Source organism: Nicotiana attenuata, chromosome 3 (assembly GCF_001879085.1).
Source record: "Nicotiana attenuata strain UT chromosome 3, NIATTr2, whole genome shotgun sequence".
Taxonomy (NCBI): domain Eukaryota; kingdom Viridiplantae; phylum Streptophyta; class Magnoliopsida; order Solanales; family Solanaceae; genus Nicotiana; species Nicotiana attenuata.
The window spans coordinates 11,263,770-11,290,113 of NC_031991.1; the positions used below are offsets into that span (position 1 = coordinate 11,263,770).

Genomic DNA, 26,344 nt, shown 5'->3' on the forward strand with positions numbered 1-26,344 from the left:
TTTGTGAAATTTGGAAATTTGGATGTTCTTAGGCTTGAATCCGAGGGTAATTTGGTGTATTCATGTTGTTTTGAGTGATCGAAGGTTCGACTAAGTTTGAATGATGTTATGGGATGTGTTGGTATGTTTGGTTGAGTTCTCGAGGGCCTCGGGTGAGTTTTGGGTGGTTAACGGGTCAATTCTTGGCTTTAAAAGTTGGCAGATTTCTAGTGTCAGCTGTATCAGGTGTTAGAAGTGCGGACCGCACAAAATTGGTGCGACTGCGGAAAAGGGAATGCGGCCACGGTAGATATTATGCGGACCGCGGAAGGTATAGCTCAGTCCGCGGTCGCGGCAGAATTTTGCGGACTGCGGTGAGGAGTGTGCAACCGTGATGGATTTATGCGGACCGTGTAGTGAAGGTTCAGAGGGCACTATATAAGCGAGGTTTAGGGTTTTATTTCACATCTTGGACTTTGGGAGCTCTGTTTGAGGTGAATTTTTGGGAGTTTTTCAAGGAAATCTTCTGGGGAAGTAATTCTAACTCGGTTTTTGCTAATATTCATGAATATATCATTGAATTCATCATTTGATTCATGATTTGGAATGGAATTTGGGGAAAATTGGTGGAGTTTCATAAAATGAATTTTTGAAAATTGAAAGCCTATTCGAGGTCGGATTTGAGTGAAACTAGTGTGGTTAGTCTTATAATCGAATGGGTTGTCGGATTTGCGACTTTTGTCAGATTTCTAGACGTGGGCCCAGGGCCCGACTTTTGAGTTGACTTTTTGACTTTTGACCTAAAGCTTAGCTTTTTCTTATGGGATTGATTCCTTTAGCTCGTGTTGATCGTATCGAATTGTTTGTGGCTTGATTTGAGGTATTTGGAGGCCGGTTCGAGAGGTAAGGACATCGCAAAATAGGGATTTGACCGGTTTGAGGTAAGTAATGATTGTAAATCTAGTCCTAAGGGTATGAAAACCCCGGATTTTGTATCATTTTATTATTTTGAGGTGACGCACATGCTAGGTGACGGGCGTGTGGGCGTGCACCGTTGGGGATTGTGACTTGGTCCGTCCCGTAGCAACTATAAAGTTGCGTATTTGACTGAAAATTTATGTGATTTAGAAAGAGTTTTTATAAATTGGGCTGAATGCCATATTAGGGCCTAGTGCTAGAGTTGATCGGACCCTTAGGGGCCTTTTTCTTATTATCCCCTCATTGTTTTGATTGAAAATCTGTACTCGGTCATGCTGTACTTACTGATTTCATAACTCAGTCTTTATTACTCTGTTTTGATATATATAAAATGTTGTTTTGAGCAGAGTACCCTGTTTTACTGATAGCTCGAGTGGCTTGAGAGGTTTATGACTGGATGAGGACGAGGGCCTGATCTGTGAGGATATTTATGGGATCGGGCTGCACGCCGCAACATGTTGTTACTGATTCATGACTGGGAGAGGCTGAGGGTCTGATTGATTTATGCCACGTGGTGACTTGTTATAGCGCTTCGGCTGAAGGAGCCCCTCCGGAGTCTTCACACCCCCAGTGAGCGCGGGTACCCTGAGTGAGTGATATAAGATATGCCCGAGGGGCGGTATACAAGTGACCGTGAGGTTTGCCCGAGGGCCTGCACATGAGTGATGTTTTGCCCGAGGGGCTATTTTTATGATTTTCATCACTTTCACTCTCTTTGCATTGAGCCTCTGTTGAAACTGTTGAAAAATATCTTCAAATGATTTTTACCAAAAACTGGATTTTAAACGAGATGATTTGACTCACATACTGATTTGAAAGCATGTTATTTTTATTGAGATTGCAAGATGTGGACTTTATGTATGTTACTGCTCGTCACTATTGCTCAGTGTTTATTTACTGTTATTACTTACTGAGTTGGCGTACTCACATTACTCCCTGCAGCTTGTCTGCAGATCCAGGGGTTACTGGATGTACTAGGCCCAAAAATGGTATTCAGCCCAAGGGTCCTAAGGGTCCAAGCAGCTCTAGCACAAGGTCCAAAAATGGCATTCAACCCAATTTATAGAACTCTTTCTAAAACACATAAGTATCATATAGTTTCAACCAAATACGCAACTTATAGTTGCTACAGGACGGACCAAGTCACAATCCCCAACGGTGCACGCCCACACGCCTGTCACCTAGCATGCGCGTCACCTTAAATTAGTAAAAAGATACGAAATTCGGGGTTTCATACACTCAGGACTAGATTTACAATCGTTACTTACCTCAAACCGGTCAAATCCCTACTCCGCGATGCTCTTGCCCCTCGACTCGTCCTCCATTCATTCCGAATCTCAATGAAAACCCCCTTGAATCCCTCTTCAAATTACTCTCAAAAGCTCCAAAACCAAATAAAAATGGTGAAGAATGAAACAATATTCGCGAAGTCCACAATTTAAACTTTCTGCCCAGTGAAACCGCATCTGCGGTCCAGCAGTTGTTTCTGTGATGCCGCCCCTGCGGAAAATCCATCGCAGGTGTGGTTCCCACTTTTTCCCTCAGAAATCGCTTATGCGGTCACATCATCGCACCTACGGTCTCGCAGGTGCGCTCCACTATTTGCACCTGCGGCTCCTGCCTACCACAGACTTGGCCGTATCTGCGGCTCCTTCTCCGCTTCTGCGGACACGCACCTGCGGTCCCCACTCCGCAGGTGCGGTTATGACAGCTGAGTTTAACTTCAGCATTCCTCAAATTCCAACCTTGATCCGTCAACCACCTGAAATCAACCCGAGGCCCTCGAGACCTCAACCAAACATACCAACAAGTCTCAAATTAGGTTTGCTTAAGTTTAGAAGATTAGAAATTCTTCTAAAATTGATCATATTGAATAAGTTATGAATTATGAATATTCATATTATCCATTTTATATGTGTATTAAATATGGGTCAGATTAAATAATTTATTGTTTTGCATTACCCCTATTTTTAGCCCCTCCATATCACACCCCCCTTGCCTCCCACCCCTAGAATCAACTCTGCTTTTCCCCCTTATCCAATCTCTTCATCACTTCCAGCTCTTCTAATCGACTCTCAGTCCACACCTTCACCATATGCAGTAACATCAGAACCAATTCAAAAGAAAATGGTTTCTTCTTCACTAACCCCAGCTTTGACCTCCACCCCCACTTCATTGAACCCCCTCTTAACGCTTTCTCATTTTCACCCATTCACAACTTTCCCCATTACTTCCAATGCCAAAAATGTGAACCATTCTGGTTTAATTGTGAAGGCTCAGACTTTAGAATTTTCGGGTTCCTTTTTTGAACGTGGGTTCGGGGGAGATGACGACCCGCCAACTGCTCCCGGGTCGGGCATTGCCGCTGTTGAAGATAAAGAGGAGCCCCAGTGCCCTCCTGGATTGAGGCCATATGAAACTATGGCGGTTTTGAGGCCTGATATGTCTGAAGATGAGCGACTCGCTCTTACCCAGAAGTATGAAGAGGTATGAATATTTGTATAGTCATGTGTGTACATTACTTAATTTGGGCGTATACTGTTAATATTCTTGATACTGTCCGTGCATATAAGTTAAATCTGTATGTAATACTATAGCATATAAATATGATTTAATGTGTTAACTGTGCTATATAATTCTTGGCTTGCTTAGTTGATGGTAAAGAACATTGTAGATTTTCAAGTGCAAGTACAGGCTCAAGACCATTTAAAATAAAAAAGGCAGCCCAGTCACAAGGCATCCCGCATCCACACAGGGTTCGAGGAAGGGCCGCACCACAAGAGGTGTGATGTAAACAGCCTCTAATGCAAGCATTAGTGGCTACTTGTAATAATTATCCTCACTTGTACTGAGAATTAGCTGAGGGAAAATGAATGCAGGAAAAAAATAGTAAGCCGAAATAACTTATACTGTTTTTCTTGTCATTCTGAAGAGATTAACAATAGTGAACACTCAATCATGTAAAACCCGTTCTTTAATCCTTACAATAGGACTCTTTCACTTACTATTCCTTTTCTTGTTGTGAACGACTCACAAATGATTAGTAAAAATAAGTTCTTTGCTGAAACCATGTCAAAGGTGGACGATGTAAAGAAGGAAAATTTTGAGCTGTTGATAATTTAGGTACAGGATTCTTAGAGTGTACTCTTTCTTGATATCTTCTCATTAGCATTTAGGCACTGTTATGAAAATATGAGCTTTTGAGTTTTTAATTGTACTTTTTGAACGGAGGTGCATGTTTCATTTAGGTATAAATTAATCGGATGTAAACATGAAGTTATGAGCTGTTTGAAAACAAAATAACTCTGTAGCTTTCTACTGAAATTTTCATTCTGTTGTTTCCCGTGGTCACAGTAACTCATACGCTATTTCCTTTTCATCTTATTCTTTTTCTGTTCTATCTTGAAGAGGTCTTGCGCTAATGTTTTTGACAAGCTACATTTTATGTACTATGCTTTCATTGAATTAATTAACTATAAATGGCCTGCAGAAGCCCACCATGGCTAGGAAAGGCTTTTGATTCCCTGACTCCCAGCTATTGTTGTTCGATAATTTTTTACCTTCAACATCTAAATTTGCTTCTTCCATGTTTTCGAGCTAGTAGACATGAATATATGAATCTTTACAGTAGCCTTAGTTCGATTTGTAATTGGATGACAAAGATTTGTTGGAAAAGAAAAAAAGAAAAAGAAAAAGAAAAAGGAACAGAGGAGCAAAGCAGTGTAGGGAGGGATATCTCTTCTCTCTCAACAGTTGATTCACTATTAGGATTATCTAGTCTGGGTCCTATGTGAAATACTTTTAAGGGAAAAAAGACCTGCTTGGCTTGTAATATCTTGATCAACAGATTGCTAATTGTCGTCATTATTCCTCTTATCACTATGTTGAAGCTTGTGTTAATTTGCCCCTCATTTTCAAAACTACAGCAACTTCTATTAGAAAGATAGAGATTTGGTGAAGCATGGGAAAAAACTACATAGAATCACGTAAAGAATTACTCAACGGCAACGAACTATGTCTCACCTTTTACAGTCAAATGAATGGAAAAAATGTTCTGCAGTTTGTGAAATCCATGATATATCGAGAGAAAAGAGAAACTTTAAATGTTAAAATTCTATAATCAAAGAAAATATGAGCATACATCTTCCCCTCCTCCACCTTCCACCTATGTTTTTTCCAAATTTTATTGCAATTCTACTTTTCGAACATTTACTGTCAAATAGATGCACCAATAAGTGCTAATGTTTCCAATCTGTTTGTTTTCTGGCTCAACTGTTCCATTTAATCATACAAAAACTTACTCGAACCCAACCTACCGGGGTTTGGGAGGGAAGGAAACAAAAAAACTACTACATTTCTGTACCATTTATTCTTTCCCGAATATGGGATCCTTAATGCCCTTTATAGCACTGATCTCATTTTCTCTGGTCTGGTAATTGCCCCTCAGCACACCATCACCAAAAGTTCTCATAGCCAAGCGATGAGAGTATGACCTGTTTTTTGTTTCTCCTTAAGAAACTGATACTCAACCTATGACAACTGTAAGTCTAACGATAAATCTAAGAAGTATCTCCTCTTTGAGCTGCCACTACCCTACTCAATGTTTCCGCCTACATAAAGTTTTACAAACCTGCTTTTCTTCTTTAGGGCCCTTGCAACTCTCTTTTTCCTTACTCCCTTTTCTGATTGACCAGAATAACATTGTTTCTTGCAGTCAGTTCTTGACCAGATTCAATATCTTTCCCACTCGCCTTCATCCTCCCCAAGCAGTTATTATAAAAAGTCAATAACATGCTTAATTAGAACATAACCATTTTGCTTTATCAGATATGTCTTCTTATTTCAGCAATAAGTACCTAATTGGATTCTTTTTAAGAGAATTTCATCCCATCAGTATCATATTGATTTCAGGTCAAGCTTGAATTGGTCTCTAAATTGTTATTACAGTTCTGATCTTTTACTGCATATAATCTGTATATCTATCTTTGTGCATCACAGATTGTTAATTTTTACGTTACAAAGCTATACAAAGTCCTGTGTTTTTCCCCCTTAAGTTCAATTGCACACAAGATTGTCATATTTGAAATAAGGTTCGACCGCTGGGTCTTAGACAAGTGTTTCCAGGTGTTCTCCAAAGTCTTTTTGCTTTTCTTTTCCTTGGACAGTTGCTTGTTGCTGGTGGTGGCATGTATGTGGAGGTGTTCAACCGAGGGGTTATTCCCCTAGCCTACAGCATCAGGAGGAAAAATAAAGCTGGAGAGACCAATACTTACTTGGACGGGATATACTTGCTATTTACTTACTTTACCAAACCCGAATCCATGACAGCTCTCGAGGCAACACTTAATACTGATGATGATGTTATTCGATCGTCCAGCTTCAAAATAAGGAAAAGAAAATACTAGGTAGATTGATTAGTTGATTCGTTTAGCGGTGAAAGGGGACGGCTGGGAGGAGACAGGTATTGCTCATCTCACCTCACTAATGTTATCTTTAGAATTTTTTCAGAGTGTATCAATTCCCAATGTTTGTAAAATCACTGGAAATTGCGAATACATTTTGCTTTTGTATTCTCCATTCGGCTTCATTGTAATGCATTACATTATTGAGCAACTGATAGTCCTATCTGAGGCTTGAACACAGTGCATCTTTTTCTTCTTCTTTGGTGCCAATTTCATATGCTAAGGATTTTAGAAATTGCCATTTAAAACATGAGAAGTTACATAATCTCCCTCTTCTCTCTCCTTCCCTCCCTCGATCTATAGCCTTAGAGAGGCTTGTTTGACTATTATTGCTTCTAAGAGAAGTTGAGAAACTATATTTCTCGTTTGCACTCAAAAGTATGGCCTAACGGTACTCTATCTTTGTGATATACCAGCCTAAAATAGTAACTATTTTGATCATTAGTTTTAAACTATATCCCCCATTAGCTTTTCCAACTAGCTGTATCGGCCATATAGTCAGTTTTCTCTTAGTAGAGTTGAAGACATAAAAACTAGTACTTTATTATGGTAGGAACATACAACATCCATTTGCAAAGAAGATAAACGAGTTCAAACTTCATTTATCTTGGATGGTTCGTGCTGTTTCAGATTACACACACACACACACACACACACACACACACTCTACTGCATCATATTACATCTAGGACGTTACTGGATTTCAAGGGGGGCAATTTCAGATTGAAAATTCTAGAAAATGTAGCAAGCTCCTGTATTTATCTATTACTATCTTTATATATCAATCAAAGGGGATATATAGCCTATAGAGGCATATTAGAAGGATACTCTTTTGGACGTCTCTTTATAGCATCTCTAATATACCTCTCTTGTTCTTTAAGATTCGATGGTATTTGGTCATAAACATCAGTAAACAAATCTGCCAACGGAGGTTTCTCTTCTTTCTCAGCAGCTTGAATTGCTTGCGACACCTACATTAAATAGATAAATAGTAATTAAATAAAAAATAAATACTGTAATAAGATAGAACAAAATCAAATACGCATTTTAGGATTTTGAATCTTGAACCTGCTCTTTGATATTTCCCCTGAATTCGAATTCATTTTCATCACTCCACCAACCATTTTTCTGTATCCATTTTCTGAATCTGGCGACTGAGCTTCGTCTTCTCCAGTACTCAATTTCCTCCATGGATCGGTACTTGGTAGAATCATCAGATGATGCATGATCGCCCACTCGATAAGCCATGGCCTAACAAGTGTTATATACGTACAAATGAAGTTTTATAAGCTGAAATAATATGTTTATAATACTGCTAAGATTTTGTATATGTCAAGTTCCTGAAGGGGATCCTGGAGCAACGGTAAAGTTGTCTTCGTGTGTCCTATAGGTCACGGGTTCGAGCCAGGAAGCAGCCACTAATGCTTGCATTACATCATACCCCTTTGGATGCGGCCCTTTCCCGGCAAAGGCGAAACCGAAATTTGAAGCTTACCGGTTCAGTATTTTAGTTCTTTTAAGTTACTGGGTTTAAATTAATCATTTGTATATATCCCATGGATTTCACAAGATAAATACAGAATTTGGACAGAAGCTATTGGGTCTATTCCTCGGACGCTGTGTGAATACGGGATGCCTTGTACACCGGGTTGTCCTTTAATAGTAGTTAAGTTCCCATTTAGTTTTTATATAGATCCTGTGATCCGTAACTTGAACTTTATTTAGTTGGATCACAACATATATATGAGAAGATGAATTTCACACCTCTACTAATATTGGTCTTTGTTCCTTTATTGCCATTTTACGAGCAGCACGAATAGCACTATAAACTGCAAGAGCATCATTGCCATCTACTCGAATGCTTCGAACTCCATATGCTTGTCCTTTAATCGCGATTCCATCACCTACCATTAAAGAAATATAAGAGAATATAGGTTAAGTTTATGTGATTGTGTGGTATTAAGATTATGTTTGCTATGATGAAAGTCATTCTCAGAAAATACTTCGAAATTGTTCGGCCACAGGGGTGCTAATTGCCCATCCATTATTGCGACATAGAAATATAACAGGAACTTCCACAACTGCTCCAAGATTCAAAGCAGCATGGAAATCTCCCTGAAAAAATTCAAGACCTAATCTCATTAAAAAACACCACTTTATCTTCAACTAAGGATGTGATCAATATATTATACTTAGGGCTCGTTGGCCATAAGAAAAATTTTCACTTTATTCGAATTTTTTTTACTTTTTGTCGGAATCAGTGTTTGTCCATGAAAATTCCAAATTTCACTTGAAGTTGAATCTCGAAATTTTTCGAAAATTTGAAAAACTCCAAAAAGCTGTTTTTCAAAATTTACTTCAAATCACTCACAAAAATTAAGAAACAGCTCCAAATTGTATTCATGTACAAATACAACTCTATTTTTAAATACCATTTTTACGTTAATTTTTTTTTACTTTTTTCCGGAACTTTATAATTCATTTGTCCAAACGCCCACTTCATCCAAAATCACCTCACTAGTGGTACCATCTCCGAAGTAAGTGACAACACAAGCGTCCTTTTTGTCCATTTTCAGAGAATAAGCCACGCCTACTGCCTGTGGAAGCTGTGTGCTGGAGAAATGAACATTAATATACTTAAACTGCTTAATTAGACGAGATATATATGATCTGAATCTTGTGCTGATTGGGAAATAGATTCTTACGCAATAGTTGAAGAAACGGTGAAGTAATTGAGCTTGTTAGAGCCATAATGTATTGGCATTTGCCTGCCTTTCCCATTGTCACCCTTGTTTCCAAGCAATTGATTGGCAAATTCTTGTAGGGTGAAGCCACGCCATAAGAGAACCCCAGGCTCCCTGTACTGCAAACAACAACAACAACAACAACAACTACGCCTCAATCCCAAACAAGTTTAGGGGCTCCTTATACTGCAATCATAAATTCATAATAAAATGTTTAGACATATTAAAAGGCGGGTGCTGAAGCAAAACATTTTACTTTGTCATGTGACGGAACAATGGTCAAGACTATCAAATAGCCGAGTTTAGGGACAATTAAGACAAAAATAATTCAAATATGTACTGAAGAATCGGTGTTATTTTTCTTCTACTTTCTAGCCAGGGGCGTAGGCACCTTTTTCCAAGCAGTGTAGTGTCATGTGACATCAATTCGTCGAAGTTTTTTTAATAATATGTATGTATAAATAATAAACAAAATTAAAATTTAGGTATAGATATGAAAATGGCATTGCTTGCTATCACGTTAATTTATTCATTTGCCTAAAATTCTTGTGTACATCATTTGTTTACCCTCAAAATCGGATAACAATTGAATTTGTAAGTGATTTTAGGGATATGTGGATTAATTTGACACAAAGCGATAAAGTAAGTTGCAATTGAAATGATCAATGATAAAGTAAATTCTAGCCACACGAATTGAACAGTCACAGTCTTGGGAGGGTAACCAAGAAATTTCTCTATTTTTTGGCACTTATACTCCGATTCCTTGAGATCTTTTGTGAAGAGTTTTGCTCGTCTTTACCCCAAATCATCAAGCGTACTGCTCTAACTTCCTCTTCTTCTTCTTTTTCCCTCCATTTTAAAATGAAATGGCGAAGACTTCAAAAACCGTTCCGCAAAAGAAACTCCTATAACATCACGGTCGGCCGCCGAGGAGACCGTTCCATATACTGTTATTAAGGAACCAACGGCGGAACCCCTTTTGAGCACGTTCATCCCTAGTGGGTGCTCGGTAACCGCCGATTTTAAGGTTGAAAAACCTTCATTCGTACCAAGCCGGTGTGAGAAGGTCTCGAGTTACATATGCTCGATCACTAAAGAAATTCTCCCCACGGTCAAAAAGGATTGCAATTGGGTTGGCAAGGACGTGGTGGTTCCCGGGCCCGATGAAGATATCACCACCCACGTCGAGGGATACTTAAGTGTTTACACTTATCCCTTTACGCTGGGCCCGTTGGACCCGGTCATCATCGACTTCTGCAAAAGGTACGAGGTGTGCCTTGGTCAGATTCACCCTTCATTCTAGAGGATAGTCATCCTTCTCCGATTCTTTGTGAGCAAGAACGATGGATGCTTCTTCACCGTTGACCACCTTATGCGCCTATACAGTCCCCGACTCTTTCAGGGGGACTGATCAAGCTCGCGCGCCGGGCTAGTGAAGCCCCATTCTCGAGTATCAACAAAGATCGGGATCGAGGTTGGCTAGGCCGTTTTGTCCGAGTGAGGACCTCGGACCTGATCCTAGCTGAGCGCATGTCGTTCCCCGAGAAGTGGAACACAAAACGTAAGTAAAACTTCGTTTTTCAAATTTTTCATTCTACTCTTTTTTCCTTCCTTCTTATCGGTGCTTGGTGGTAGTGTAGCTGTCGCTCGGTTCCCGAATATAGTCAACTCAAGGAGTGGGTTGAGGGCATCGTGTCGCAAAATCCATATTCTGAGTGCGCATGGCGCGAACTCTCGAAGGGCCGGCGGGAGGCCCGCTCTCATGGTAAGATTTCTTTCCCGAGTGAGTACTACTTGGGTTCGTTTATGTCGTCGAGTTCTTACTTGATTCGTTTCCCTTTGCAGGTCTTCCCAAGGATTTTGCAAACCTTCATCCGGTGACGAGGATTGCCCCGCTGAGTTCCCTCTGCTCCGAGACAGGATGAGGAGAAGGAAAAACTGAGGAGGAGGCTGGTGCGCAAATCCAAAAAAAGCACCAGTGTCCGAGCGCTCTCATCGGACTCACTCCACCGGCTGAGGGACGAGTCCAAAGAAGAAGAAGAGTTTCATCTGGTGTCCCGAGAGCCGTCGCAGCTTGAGGGGCAAGGGGCCTCTAAACCAGTAAGAGGCAAAACTAAATTAACTCAACTCAAGGAGGCCAATGAGGAGGCTGTGGCCGAGGCTTCCGAACCAGAAGGAGGCGAGGTCGTTTTGCCTCAAGTTAAGGAGGCCGACAAGGAGGTCGTGGCTGATGCTTTCCGGGCAGTGGGCAATGCCCCGAAGGACGTACTCGGTGTGATAGAACTCTCCAAGTCGCTTTCGTTCACTGAGTCCATGTTTAACGAGGCTCAGATGGTGAAAGGATGCCCCAACGAGGGGCCCCAAGGGGCGGCAGACCCCTTCCACAACTTTTTTGATGGCGTAGACTCTACCGCCATGGAGGACGTCACTGGGTTGGGTAACTTACCGGTGCCAAGGAAGAGTCCATCTTTGGGAACAAGAGGGCCTTCCTCATGTCCGAAACTAGTCAACCGGTTCCCTGCTCCGAGTGCGAATCGTGGCCGGAAGCGATCGGTCATTATGTCTATTTCGGTGGATGCTCGGGTCCTCTCTGCCCTCGTAGGAGTGGCCAGTTATCTTTGGTGCCTGTTGACCGAGGAAGACCACGCCAAGATGAACGAGGTGGACGCGCCCTGCCTATTCAACGAAGCACAACAGGCATTCAACCGTGTAACTTCATATGCCTCTTGTGTTTGTAGATAATCATATCTTCAGATTCCGTACTTAGATTATTTTGTATATAATCATAACTTTTTTATTTGTGTTTGTAGACCTCGGTGCTTGATAACTAGGGATTTTGACGTGTTTCATGCTCCTTCTTGCTTACGCTTTGAGTATAAATTCTTACAAAATAGTCCCGAAAGGCTCATAAGTTGTGCTTGATTGCAGGTTTGAGCAACAAAGTGACGAGATGTCAAAAATCGGCTCAAAAGGAGTGAAACCTGCACAAGTATCAAAGACAAGACAACTCAGGACAAACAAGCCTAGTGCAGCCGCACTACACTTTGTGCGGTCCGCACTAGGGAGATTCAGAGACTGGATGTTTAAGGCATCAAAGCAGTGCGGCCGCAGTAGATATTGCGCGGCCCGCACTGAAGACACCGTGGCAGCACCACCATTTTATGCGGTCCGTGAAAGCAAACTTCAGAGAGATGTCAAGTGCCAAGGTTCAAGCCTGTGAGGTCCGCGGTCGTGTTTGTGCGGACCGCGCTAGAGGCCTCCGCGGCCGCAGTTCAATCTGTGCGGTCCGCGGAGCCTGGGTTCAGAGAGTTGATTTTTCAGAGTCAAGAGCCTAGTGCGGCCGCACACCATTTTGTGTGGTCCGCACACCATTTTGTGCGGTCCGCACTAACCCCGCAGGGACATTTTTGTCCAGTTTTTCCAGCTTAGTATAAATAGAATATTTTTTCCATTATTAGGGCATCAGACATTACAGAACAGTATCTGCGCTCGTGAGAAGCCATTTTGTAGCCATTTTGGGCACTTTAACGTAGTTTTAGCAATTGAATCATTATATTTACTTCAGTAATTTAATATTATGTTTTTCTCTTCATCTATTTCTCTGTTTTTCTCTTCAAGCATGAGTAGCTAGACCCATTAGCTAGGGTTGTGGCTCAACCCTAGTATGGGTAATTGATTGGTGTTGTAATTTAAGGTTAGATTGATTATGGGTGTTTGCTATTTGGGTCAATTTTATGGTTTAATTTATGAATTAGTGGTTGCAAACACTAGTTGTGCTTAGTAGACTTGGGCTCTTCTTGAGAAAGAGAGCCTAAGTCTCCAAAATTGACTCAACAAGGAATTGGGATGGACTCAAGAGATTTGATAGTCCCAATTAAAGGGTTAAACCTCGAGAGAGTAATTACCAGACTTGAACCCTAGTTGCTTGGGCAAATATGTATACCTAATTGGTCTTGAGAGAGTCAATTGGGCAAAACCACTCTTTCTACCGAGAGGTGTAGAGTGGGTAGTATCGAGCAACGGTTATAGCATATTTCCCCAATCATGTCAATCGTGCTTTAGATTCAATTACCCATCAATTAGCCACCTAGGTGAAAGTCACTACCCTAGTGCCTTTTAAACCATTAGATACGACTTGTAGCAATTTACTCTTAGTCTAATTTAGTTGCAATTATAACTTGTAGTTTGATCATAGTAGAATATAAAGAAAACCCCAAAAATTATGAGAAGATCAATTAAGAACACACGCACAATCCTAAGCTAAATAGATACTCGACTCCAATCCTAGCTCTCTGTGGATTCGATCCCGACCCACAAATCGGGTAAAAGCTATTGCGACCCTCTCTCGCTACTTTTTAGTGGTGCGGAGTTGGCAGCGGTCAGTGCTTCATCACAAGACTTTTCTCCGATATCGGGAAGAGTTAAACCACTACGAGGCCGAGATTCGGCGAGATTCGGGGGCTTATTGAGAAAAGAGATGCTTAGAAACTTCTCAGCGAGCAACATGAAGGGGAGGCTAAGAGCCTCCGAGCTGAGCTAGAGGCGGCTCGGAAGGAGCACGCCGACCTAGTGGAAAGGTAAAAGTCTTTGAGGTTAGTGGCGATGAGCTAGACTAGGTGACTAGTGCTCGAAACCCGCAGGTCCAGCAGAATCTTGATCATATTGATCAACTTCGCTGGACGTGCTAAAGGTCGAGGCCGAAGAATGGAAAAGCAAAATGGACCGCTTGACCTCGGAAAGGAAACTGCCCGGGCACAATTGGCTTCGGCTGAGGTCCAGCTTCAAGCTACAAAGGAAAAGGCCTTGGTGCAAGCCAAAAAGATTGAGGAGATCCAGTCAGCTAAATTTGGCCGTCTTCGATCGAGGAACTCTAGCCAAGGAGCTTGAGACAGCCAAGGCGGTGGCCGAGGTGGTTAAAGCCGACGCCGATGAAATGGTAGCATAATATAAGGCCGATGCAAGGCGGCCCAGGATCGAGCAAATGCTATCATCGAGCACACGAAGCGGCAATCTCGAAGGGAGGCCCTCGAGGAAATTCATGCTCGGGGTTTTGACTTGTCGGCCGAAATTGAGAGTGCCAAAGTGCTCGAAGCCAAGGCCAAGAATCTGGCTTATCCTGAGGATGATGAAGATTCCGAGGATTTGAGCGAGTCCGAGGGTGGAGGAGACCACAAAGATCCTGGTGATGAGGCGGGCTCCGGTGTGGCCCAGGATCGAGAAAAGGCTATCATTGAGCACATGAAACGGCAATCTCGAAGGGAGGCCCTCGAGGAAATTCATGCTCGGGGTTTCGACTTGTCGGCCGAAATTGAGAGTGCCAAAGTGCTTGAAGCCAAGGCCAAGAATCTGGCTTATCCTGAGGATGATGAAGATTCTGAGGATTGGAGCGAGTCCGAGGGTGGAGGAGACCCCGAAGATCCTGGTGATGAGGCGGGCTCCAGTGAAGACCAGGCCGTCTAAATGCCTTGTACATTTTTTCTTTGTTTTTTTGTATCTCTGTACTTGTGTATTTTTCTTTTTTTGTTGAGGCCGTTTGGCCTTTGTAAATATTTGTATCGAGGTCGTTTTGTCCGTCGTAAAAATCTTTTGATATGTATATAAAGTTTTTTCCCTTCAGCAATTTCTGAGTTTATTCCTTTGCTTTATTATATGTATTTGCAAAGATTAAAATGCCTTAGCACGAAATAGTTAGGTTATGTTCGGAGGTTCGAACAAGCCTTGCCTTTAACATTCTTTTGTTTAAGGCATCATGAGGGTTGGGTGTGACCGGAACTCTTTTCCCCAAAGTACTTATAATTTTTTAGATTATAATTTACCGAGGGTAGCCTTTAGAACCGGTTAAGAAATTTTAAGGCCTTGCTGTTTTGGTTACGGGTCTCAGACGTCTCCGAGCCATTTTAATATGGTCGTAACCTTTTTATTTGGGGTGCTGCCCATTGGGCTTGTCACCCAGAGTTATCCGGACTTGCTTAAGATAACAGTCCCCGAGTGGGGATGGTCGTAGCCATTAAAATTCGGGCATTACCTAATAGGTCTTGTGCCCCGAGCTCCGATATCCCGGACCGACCGAGTTTGTTTTCGGACGGCAGTCCTCGAGTGAGAGTAATTGTTCGAACTCGGAATAAGGTGGCCCTTGGGCTCGATACCTTTTGGCGATCGGATGTAGGAAATTCCTTAAAAAATGCAAGAAAAATTTGAAGGGACAAGATATTTATCCGCAAGGTAGAGACTTCTTTTTATTCTTGTACGTAATAGTTACACATGTGTACATGCTTTGTGTCAGGGCTCGAGCAGTCTATGCGGACACGGTTCATTGGACAGTTTGGCCCATAAAATAAATACTCTCGATCGAGCCAAAACCATTCAATCACGAAGTTTCTTCCTTGCTAAAGTTGATATCCGAGGGTGATTCCCCCAGTATTCGAGGTTGATCATAGAGAGAAGCCTCAGATACTGTTGATGCGATCTTTGACACTGATTCCTGGCCGGCCTTCTATTCTAAGTTAGCACGATCCACTCTCGTTAAAAACCTTGCTGGAAAACCCATTTCGGACAAAACCGGTTCAAGGTAAAAAGAGTGCAACGCGTGCTTTTAGACCTAAAAATTTGTATTGTTCCTTGTTGGTTACCTGCAAGCTTTAGCCAAAATGTAAGTAAAAGAAGCGAATGGGGTTGTGCCTTAGCACTAATATTATTTCAAGTGAGTTATATTCCAGTTGTTCGGCAGTTGCTCGCCGTTCATTGTTCCGAGCTTGTGGGATCCCTTTCCGGTGGTCTCGATAATTTGATATGGTCCTTCCTAGTTCGGCCCAGCTTCCCTTCGTTCAGGTTTCGGGTGCTTAGTGTGACCTTCCTTAATAGTAAGTCCCCGACATTGAAGTGTCGAAGGTTGTCCCTTCGGTTGTAATATCTCTCAATCCCTTGTGTTTGGGCGGCTAACTGAACAAGGGCAGCTTCGCGCCTTTCATCTAATAGCTCCTGGCTCGTATTTATGGCCTCGTCGTTCGATTCCTTGGTCGCGTATCGGAACCTGAGACTCAGTTCTCCGACTTCGACCGATATTAGGGCTTCAGCGCTGTAAACTAGGGAGAACGGGGTGGCCGCGGTGCTGGACTTCGAGGTCGTATGGTATGCCCATAAGACTTCGGGCAGGATTTCCTTCCATTTTCCTTTGGCGTCGGTTAACCTATTTTTGTGGTTTTGGAGTATGGTCTTGTTGGTCAATTTTACTTGTCCGTTCCCACTAGGGTGGTAGGGTGTTGATAGGATCCTTTTGATCTTGTGGTCTTCAAGAAACTTGCTTACTTTGCTACCAATAAATGTTTCCTATTGTCACACACGATCTCGACCGGTATTCTGAACTGGCATATGATGTGGTCCCAAATGAAATCGATGACTTCCTTCTCCCTGACCTTCTCGTATGCCTGGGCTTCCACCCACTTAGAAAATAAGTCAGTCATAAATAGTATAAATTGAGCCTTACCGGGTTCCCATGGAAGGGGGCCAACGATGTTCATCCCCTACTTCATGAACGGCCATAGTGACAAAACCGAATGCTGCAACTCCCTGGGTTGATGAATCATCGGACCGTGTCTTTGGCATCCATCACATTTTTGCACAAACTCCTTTGCGTCCTTTTCCATGTCGATCCAGTAGTAGCCGGCTCTAATTACCTTTCGAACTAATGATCCATCACCTAAATGATTTTCGCAGGTTCTCTCGTGAACTTCCCTTAGGACGTATTTGGTATCCCCCAGTCCTAGACATATCGCTTGTGGGCCAACGAACGTTCTTCTGAACAAGGTTCCGTCTTCGGACAAGCTAAACCGGCTGCCTTTGTACGTAGGGCCCTCGATTCTTTTGGATCCGAGGGTAGTTTCCCAGTCTTCAGATATTCTACATATTTGTTTCTTTAATCCCAAGTCAGGCTTGTAGAGTTTATCTCGACATGACCCTCTTCCAATACCGGTCTCATGAGTTGTACGACTGCTCCCGAGTTGAGCTTGTCGTCCTCGACCGACGACCCTAAGTTTGCAATAGTATCGGCCATGCTGTTTTGATCTCGAGGTACGTGTTGCAAAGTCCACTCCTTGTACTGATGTAATGTTACCTGCAACTTATCTAGGTACCTTTGCATCGCTCTTCTCTTACCTCAAATGTCCCATTAACTTGGTGCACAACGAGGAGGGAGTCGCACTTAGCTTCGATCACCTCCGCCCCCAAGCTTTTGGCTAGTTCAAGACCTGCAATCATGACCTCATATTCGGCCTCGTTGTTAGTTAATTTCACAGTCCTAATAGATTGTCTAACTACATTCAGAGGCGAATCTAGGATTTCTAGTACTTGGGTGCACTACCAAAAAAAGGAGACAAAAATGTATTTGGTGGGAATTGATCCCTATACCTCTTGGTAAATAACTCAACCTTCAACCAAGTGCACTATTCAACCTTCTTGGAGCATGGGTGACAACAGTTAATATTATACCAATTTTAGAAAATATGTACATAAAATACCTAATTTTACGGAGAGACCATGGTTCACGTGCCCCATAATTAAGCCTATACATCCGCCCCTGACTACATTGCCTTTTGGTGGCTTCAATATGATGCCAAGTTCGGACCCTTTTGCGTTCGAGGCGCCGTTTGTAAAGAGGGTCTACATTCCCGAAGACATCGCCGAGTTTACCAACAACTCTCTTTAGACCTCGGGTATCAGGACCGACGTAAAGTTGGTTACGAAATTTGCCAAAATTTGAGATTTAATGGCTGTCCGGGGTCGACAGTCAATATCATAGCCGCTGATCTCCATGGCCCATTTGGCGAACCATCCCGAGAGTTCGGGTTTATGCATTATATTTCGCAATGGGTAAGTAGTCACAACACATATAAGATGGCACTGAAAATACGATTTCAGTTTCCTAGAGGCGCTTAGGAAAGCGAGCGCCAATTTTTCTAGGTGAGGGTACCTAGTTTCAGCCTCACCTAGAGTCCTGCTAACATAGTAAATTGGTAATTATCTACCTTTCTCTTCCCGGACCAGGACTCCACTTACCGCTATCTCTGATACTCCCAAGTACAGGTATAGTTGTTCGTCTGCCTTCGGTGTGTGAAGCAGTAGTAGGCTCAATAGGTATTGCTTCAGTTCCTCCAAGACCCGTTCGCATTCCGGGGTCCACGAGAAGTTGTTCTTCTTCTTCAGTAGTGAGAAGAACCAGTGGCTCTTATCAGAGGACCTCGAGATGAATTGCCCTAGGGCGGCTATGCGTCCAGTTAATCTTTACACGGCCTTCACGTTGTCCACAACCGTGATATCTTCGATGGCTTTGATCTTGCCAGGATTGATCTTGATTCCCCGGTTAGATACCATGAATACGAGGAATTTACCCGATCCGACTCTAAACGCACATTTCTCCGGGTTCAGCTTCATATTGTATTTCTTCAATATGCCGAAGGTCTCCTACAAATGTTTTAAACGGTCCTCTGCTCGTAGGGACTTTAACCAACATATCATCAATGTAAATTTCCATTGATTTTTCTATTTGTTCATCGAACATCCGGTTCATTAGGCGTTGATAAGTGGCATCGGCATTTTTTAATCCAAGTAGCATCGTGTTATGACAGTATGTGCCGAACTAGTGATGAAGGAGGTTTTTTCCTGATCATCCAGGTTCATCCATATTTGGTTGTACCCGGAGTAGGCGTCGAGAAAATTGAGGATCTCGTGGCCGGATGCGGCATCGATCATGCGATCGATGTTGGGCAAAGGGAAAGAATCCTTGGGACATTCCTTATTCAAATCCTTATAGTCTACACATATTCTTAATTTATTCCCCTTTTTAGGGACTACCACTACGTTTCCTTACCAATCATGGTATTTGACCTCCCGAATGGACCCTATTTTAAGGAGTTTAGATACCTCGTCCTTGATGAAAGCATATTTGACCTCGGACTGGGGTCTCCTCTTCTGCTTGACCGGGTGGAATTTTGGGTCCAGGATTAGCTTGTGAATGGTTATCTCTGGCGGGATCCCCGTCATGTCAAGATGGGACCAAGCGAAACAATCCATGTTAGCTATAAGAAATTGAATGAGTTTTTTCCTGAGCTCGGGAGTTAACCCCGTGCCCAGGTATACCTTCCGATCAGGTAGATGCTCGATCAATATGACCTGTTCCAGCTCCTCAACCGTTGATTTAGTAGCGTCGGAATCATGGGACTATAAAAGATCTGGGAACCCCGTAATCATCATCTTCATCAATCCCCTGTTTATCCGATTGGGTCGGGGCCAGTGCTGGTAATTTCTATTTAGCCTCTTGCTTTATACCCGAACTTGGTTCCTTTGACGTTGCGAGTGTTGATATTGGAATCATCTAATCGACTGCAAACATTTCCTTTGCAGCTGGTTGTTCTCTATAGATTGTTTTAATCCCTCCTGGCATTGGGAATTTTAACACTTGGTGAAGAGTCAAAGGCACTGCCTCCATGTTGTGGATCCATGGCCTCCCGAACAGGGCGTTGTACCTCATGTCTCCTTCTATCACATAATACTTGGCCTCCTGGATGGTCCCGGCAGCATTCTGTGGTAATTTTATCTCCCCCTTAGTGGTTCCATATGCCATGTTAAATCCGCTCAGAACTCGGATTGCAAGCACAATTTAATCTTGTAGACCGAGCTGTTCTACGACTCTCGACCGGATGATGTTGGCCGAGCTACCTGGATCAATTAACACATGCTTAACTCGAGACTTATTTATGAGTACAGATATTACCACTGCATCGTTGTGGGGCCGCATGATCCCTTCCGCGTCTCGTCATTGAAAGACAAAGTTCATTCTAGTACGTAACTCGAGTTTGTTTTTCCCTTGTGATGGATGCTTTGGTGCATTTTAACATCGTCCCCTTGAGGGACATCGACCCCACCGATGAACATGTTAATGACGTGTTGAGGTTCTTCTTGTTCGGTCTGTTTACTAGAATCCCTATTTCTGAAATGATTCTTGGCTCGGTCGCTCAGGAATTCTCGAAGGTGCCCGTTGTTGAATAACCGGTCTACCTCCTCCCTCAACTGTCGGCAATCTCTGTTTTGTGGCCGTGAGTGCCATGATATTTGCACATCTGGTTAGGATCCCTTTGGGCTGGATCGGATTGTAGAGGTCTAGGCCATTTAGTGTCCTTGATGCGTCCGATAGCTGATACGATGGCAGCAACATCGGCATTAATGTTATATTCCGATAACCTTGGTGCTTCTTTAGGCCCGATAGGCCTGTCAAAACCGTTCTTGCTCATGAGTCCCCGAGTGCTCTGACCTCAATCATTTTTGCTTTCATTTCGTATAGAATTTCATCCGGACCCATTGCTTCTTCGATCTCCATTGTACGGCTGGTATCGCTCCCTGTTCGACCTCGGTTCACGGTCGAAAACTCTCTTGACTCCGTCGATGGGCCTGACGGGATAAACGGACCCGGAAGGAGCCCCAAGTTGATCATCTTCGATTCTGATTTTTGATTGATACCGGTTATGCACATCGGCCCAAGTAATGGCCGGATACTCTATCAGATTCTGCTTCAACTGCTGTGAAGCCACCGAGCTTCGTACATTGAGTCCTTGGGTGAAAGCTTGAACGGCCCAATCATCAGCGACCGGCGACAGATCCATCCGTTCTATTTGAAACCGGGACACGAACTCTCTAAGCATCTCATTATCCTTCTGTTTTACTTTGAAAGGGTCTGATTTCCTGGTCTCGACCTTGATAGCCTCGGCGTGTGCTTTCACGAAAGATCTGCAAGCATAGCAAATGAATCAATAGAATTAGGAGGTAAGTTATGATACCATATCATAGCTCCCTTTGACAGGGTCTCCCCGAATTTCTTCAGCAAGACGGATTCGATCTCATCATCCTCCAAGTCGTTCCTTTTGATAGCGCATGTGTAGGAGGTAACATGCTCGCTTGGGTCGGTCGTTCCGTTAAACTTGGGAATCTCGAGAATGCGGAACTTCTTAGGGATTGGCTTGGGAACCGCGCTCGGAGCAAAAGGCTTTTGCACGAACTTCTTGGAGTCTGGGCCCTTCAATATCGGTGGTGCTCTTGGGATTTGATCAACCCTGGAATTGTAGGTTTCCACCTTTTTATCATTTGCCTCGATTTTCTTCTCCCCCGACTCTATCCGTTTTGTTAGTTCTTCGAGCATCTTCATGATCACCGGGTTGGTCTCCGACTCCTTCTCATTCGATCTCTCCAAGGTCGATTTGTCTCGGTGGATGATTTCACGGGATGGTTCGGGCTTAATCCTACTCGACGCGCGGCTCTGGTTCTAGAGTTGGGCTATCATCGCCTGTTGAGCCTATAACATTGAAGATTACCCGCAAGTTGATTCCACCATCTTCGCCGATGTGTGTGCTTTATGCAGCCGATCGAACATCTCTACAAACTTTGTCCTCAGGATTGGTGGGCAAATTTGTGTTGATGGCCACATGCGAGCTAATGTCGATCGGGTCTGCGGCCGGGACTCCGCCGAGGTCGACTGGGGATACCTCATTTCCGGGTGCTACGTTATCGTTTTCGCCATGGTGGCCGGACTCATTGTCAACATGCAGGGGCGCTGATTGAGAGTTCGACATTTTGAGTTTTAGGCTGAAATCAAAGACACTTCAAAGAACAAGTGTAAAGTAGTGTGTGTTATGGAAATTTGTATCAAATAACCGCTATCATCCTTAGCCCCACAGTGGGCGCCAAACTTTTTACCCTCAAAATCTGATAACAATTGAATTTGTAACTGGTTTTAAGGATACGTGGATTAAGTTGACACAAAGCGATAAAGTAAACTGCAATTGAAATGATCAATGATAAAGTAAATTCTAACCACGCGAATTGAACAGTTACAGTCTTGGGAGGTTAACCACCCTTGGACTGGATGCACTTCGATCGATATCAAGACACAGCTAAAATAAGAGCTTAAAGAGAAAAATAATATAATGCTTTGGAATGCGTGTTATATCATGTATTTTACAAGTAATCAGACCCTCTTTATATAGCAGGGGAGTCCTACTTTAGGTAAAACGCTATAAAAGGTAAAAAAAAATCCTGATTTGCTGATTTGCCTGTTCCTTATTGATATGTGCCGAGATTCCCGCTGTAATATCCGACCGGTCACGGTTATTTCGGCCTTCTGTTATTTCGGTCTTCTGTTGGTTACACCGACAATGTTTCCTCGAGCTCGTTCGGGGTCAGGGTCGATTCTGGGATCACGGACTCAATGTTCCCGAGGACGGACACTCTGATCTCGGGTTCTGGCCTGGTGGGACCGGGGGTCGATCTTCAGTTCCTCATGTTCCGAGCCCGATCTACCATGTCGTAGACGAGCCCGGTTTCTACCGTATACATCATTGTATCTATCTAATTAGTTGTGTGCATTTTATTGTGATGTGATAGCACAATGAACTGGAGAAATAAGACTAGCCAAATTACCTGAGGCAACACAATGTCATCTGAGCTGAGGGCAGCAGCAGAAGCTATGTTAATGACTTCTTCTCCAACAGTTGTTAGATAAAAGGATAACCTGCCCTGTTTTTTCGCTTCATCGAAAATGGAGTCCATAATTTGAAGGGTAACCATTGTTCTATACATTTTCACTGCCAAATCTTTGCTCACCTACCAAACAAGCAAACCACATTAATTTCTACGAGCCTTTACGGAAACCAAGCAATTTAACTTTAGCTGTTAAATGAGTATACATATTATTTAACTATGGTTAAGTAATAAATATCTGGATGAAAGACACGTATTTTGCATTTATTGATTTAGTGCAAAAAATGGGTACAGATAAATTTTTACTGAATTGATATTACCTGCTTGAATACACTGCCTGGAATTGGACAACCATTATTGTCAAGGACACGATAACAAGCTAACCTTGTTTCGGATGAGTCAGGAATGAATTTCATTTGAGGAGTAAATGGAATCTTTCCTCCTGGGAAATCCAAGGCCTGGTAATGGAGTATTAATTAGCTAGGAAGATAGGATCATCTAAAATTTCACAGAATGATGAAAATCAACATAATGTTTCTTTCAAACATAAATAAATTTATAGTCTTGTGAATACAATCATCGAAATACTATCTCTAGTCCAAGTCTTAGCAATAGCATAAAGGAGAGAGAAAAAAAGGAGTAACTTCTGTGGTCTGATTGATAATTACTTGAATATATTCGTGTGAAGGAAAATATTTTATTATAAAATCTCTGAATGATCTCTACGCGTCTTTATTTTCTTTACAGATCTCCACACAATAAAATAAGTTACTAATACTCCTATTTATAATAGTACGAAACCTATTTCAACTAGAAACGGGAAAACCTATTCATATATTAATTATGACTACAGATCCTATTTAGACATGAATTAAATAACTTTGCAAATACCAAATCCTAAATAATTTGGTATCCTACTACAACTTTGAATTAGTTTTCCAACATCCTGTCACGATTATAACTCGAAAACAGAAAGAGAAAATAGTTATTTTATTAATTTCATTTATACTTATAAAAAGAAAATAGTATTTAAAATGCCCAATTTAAAATGGGTAATAAAGTAAGCCAACGGTAACAAACTAACTAATGGGGTTGTGAAATAACAGTGGTTCCACTAAAGTGTTGTGGCGGAGTGATAACTAATCCTTCATCCTTAACCAAAGGTCTTGAGTTCGAGCCCTGGGTATGAAGTCGACTTTGTTAGGGAGCGCTTTACCCCCTAATGTGGAACTTACCGGCGCGAATCCGGATTTAGTCGGGCCCCCAATATTGGTACCGGACACCGGGTGGGAAACAAACCAAAAAAACAGTTGTTCCTGGTGAAACCTTGTAATAGGTAGGATTTCGATAAATTTTACGAAAGTTCTGTTCATGGTGGAAAATATAGGAGCATCACAAACAAATTATTCTCTAATGCAAATTTCCAATTTAAGGAAATAAATATTAAACCTATGTAATATTACAGCTCAAAGTGAATAATATTACCACCTAGAGAAAAAACATGTATACTAAATAAATAAATAAATAAATACGATGCGAGCTCACTGCTCAGTATCGATGTGTCAATGTAGCTAGCTGGGGTTGGGGAACGAGAGGGTTAAAGTTAATCCCTTTGGTATCAATTAGTATAACTTTTGGTATTTTTATTGAGTTTAATTTTTATATGCCATAGTGAAAAATAATTTTTACATAATCAAATTAAATTTTTAAAAAATAACTACTTATTAATTATGTTCATAGAAAGTGGAACTAGTTACATGAAAAATAAAGCATCTAGCCTATTATAATATTTTAAATTACATTATTAATGTAAAAAATCTCTAGGCCTCTCTTATATATTATTGGTGGGTTCATGCTCGCCTTTTCTTACCAAAAAAGTGTAGAAAAATTCATACCATCAGTATATAGCCGTGGGAGTAAAATACAAAATTAGATAAACTAAGCAGGATTATACGTTGATCAGTATGGAATAAAAATGGAAATAGTAAGAAGAAGAAGATGAACAAACATTACTTGGTCCTCATCAAGATTAATTTCAACATGATAATTATCCTTGTCATATTTGTGTGGGCACTCTATTTGCTCTCTTCCTTTAGTGGACTCGAAATAGGAAAATGGCCTTGAACCTCTCTGGTGGAGAAGAGACAAGGGACAAGCCCTTTGAATAGAATGGTTAAAGATTCTTGTAATTGATCTTGAAATCCAAATGGCCATTGATGTTTTTTGTTGAGAAATGAAAAGAAAAGAGCTAGAAAATGGTGTTATATATAGAAGAATTAATACTACACATGCACTTACTCCAATATTGTTAAAGGACGAACGAGTTTCCTTCTTGGGACAGTTGTAATAACTAAGAGGGGATGAGTTTGGAATTTACAGGGGCTAAATAGAGAAGACTTGTACTTCTCCACTTGTTTCTCTTATTTGGTTATATAAAATAGTTAATTTTACTTAGGCTTAATAAAGAATTTTGTGGTATTCAAAGAGCAAAGGGCAGCCGTATAAGGCGTCCCGTAATCACGCAGGATCCGGAAAGGGCCGCACCTCAAGGGGTGTGATATAGACAGTCTACCTTATTTCAAGCATTAGTGACTGCTTCCACGGCTCGAACCCGTGACCTATATACGTCACACGGAGACAACTTTAGAGATGCTCTAAGACTCCCCTTCAAATAGCTGATAGAGAGAAAATTTGAGATCCAATTCGTGTATCGTACACCGGTGGGAAACCAAAAAAACTAGAGAGAAAATTTGATTTTAAAATAATTGTATGCACTAAAATAAAGTCAAATTGTGACGACCCAAAGGGTCATCACCTGTTTTCTTACTCATTCCGTGCTTCCGAGGCCTTGAAAACCTCATTTAGGGTTGCCTCGATTTGCATGCGCAGTTCGGGCGCGTAGCCGGAAAGCTTAAATATGAATTTTGTGAGAAAAATGCTAAATTTTGATATTTAATTGATTAAATTTGACTTCGGTCAACATTTTGGGCAAACGGACCCGGACCCGTGATTTGACGGTCCCCGGAGGGTCCGTAGAAAAATATGGGACTTCGGCGTATGCCCGGAATCGAATTCCGAGGTCCCAAGCCCGAGAAATGAATTTTTGTGTGAAATTGTTTTCTGGAAATAATTAAGGAAATTGGAAATAAAATTTGATTAAAAGACTATGTATCGGGCCTGTATTTTGGTTCCGGCGCCCGATACAAGTCTTATATATGGTTTAAGCGTTTTCTGTAAAGTTTGGTTGAAAACAGACGTCGTTTGACGTGTTTCGGACTTAAAACTCTAAATTTGAAAGTTTATGAAGTTTGAGGAAAAACTTGTGATTTTGAGGTTTGATTCGTTGTTTTTGATGTTATTTTGGCGATTTGATCGTCCGGTTAAGTTCGTAGGGTATTGTTGAGTTAGTGTATGTGTTTGGGTGGGAGCCCCGAGGGCTCGGGAGTGTTTCGGAGGTGTTTCGGGATGGTTTTTGACTTAGAAAGATTGCAGGTTTTTGCTTCAGCTGTGCCAGGTCCCTTTTTGTTCTTCGCGTTCGCGACGCATCCTTCGCGTTCGCGATGGCTATGAGTTCTCCCTTCATCGCGTTCGCATACTTGCCCCGCGTTCGCGTAGAGTCATTTGACTCTGAGGACTCAGCCCTCTTTCACTCTTCGCGTT

At 42.0% G+C, this 26,344-nt stretch overlaps 2 protein-coding genes across 2 annotated transcripts; one reads left to right on the top strand and one right to left on the bottom strand.

The window, feature by feature from the left end:
• On the top strand, nucleotides 2,939-6,615 carry LOC109223310 (30S ribosomal protein S6 alpha, chloroplastic-like). The gene is made up of 2 exons (XM_019387571.1): nucleotides 2,939-3,444; nucleotides 6,123-6,615. Exons 1-2 carry the CDS (start codon nucleotides 3,085-3,087, stop codon nucleotides 6,360-6,362), a joined length of 600 nt encoding a protein of 199 aa, XP_019243116.1. The 5' UTR covers nucleotides 2,939-3,084; the 3' UTR covers nucleotides 6,363-6,615.
• Nucleotides 6,989-25,032, bottom strand: LOC109223311 (2-oxoisovalerate dehydrogenase subunit alpha 1, mitochondrial-like). The gene is made up of 9 exons (XM_019387572.1): nucleotides 24,698-25,032; nucleotides 23,005-23,142; nucleotides 22,625-22,807; nucleotides 9,125-9,282; nucleotides 8,933-9,032; nucleotides 8,423-8,534; nucleotides 8,184-8,323; nucleotides 7,488-7,670; nucleotides 6,989-7,390 (listed from the first exon to the last, which is right to left on the bottom strand). Exons 1-9 carry the CDS (start codon nucleotides 24,896-24,898, stop codon nucleotides 7,223-7,225), a joined length of 1,383 nt encoding a protein of 460 aa, XP_019243117.1. The 5' UTR covers nucleotides 24,899-25,032; the 3' UTR covers nucleotides 6,989-7,222.

What these genes read in the sequence shown, in the direction of transcription:
- LOC109223310 (XM_019387571.1), top strand. Translation starts at nt 3,085, where the DNA reads ATGGTTTCTTCTTCACTAACCCCAGCTTTGACCTCCACCCCCACTTCA. An exon ending in TTACCCAGAAGTATGAAGAG is followed by an intron (nt 3,445 to 6,122) that starts GTATGAATATTT and finishes TTCCTTGGACAG; the next exon opens with TTGCTTGTTGCTGGTGGTGG.
- LOC109223311 (XM_019387572.1), bottom strand. Translation starts at nt 24,898, where the DNA reads ATGGCCATTTGGATTTCAAGATCAATTACAAGAATCTTTAACCATTCT. An exon ending in TGTGGCCGAACAATTTCGAA is followed by an intron (nt 8,324 to 8,422) that starts GTATTTTCTGAG and finishes CTTTAATGGTAG; the next exon opens with GTGATGGAATCGCGATTAAA. An exon ending in AAAGACCAATATTAGTAGAG is followed by an intron (nt 7,671 to 8,183) that starts GTGTGAAATTCA and finishes AACACTTGTTAG; the next exon opens with GCCATGGCTTATCGAGTGGG.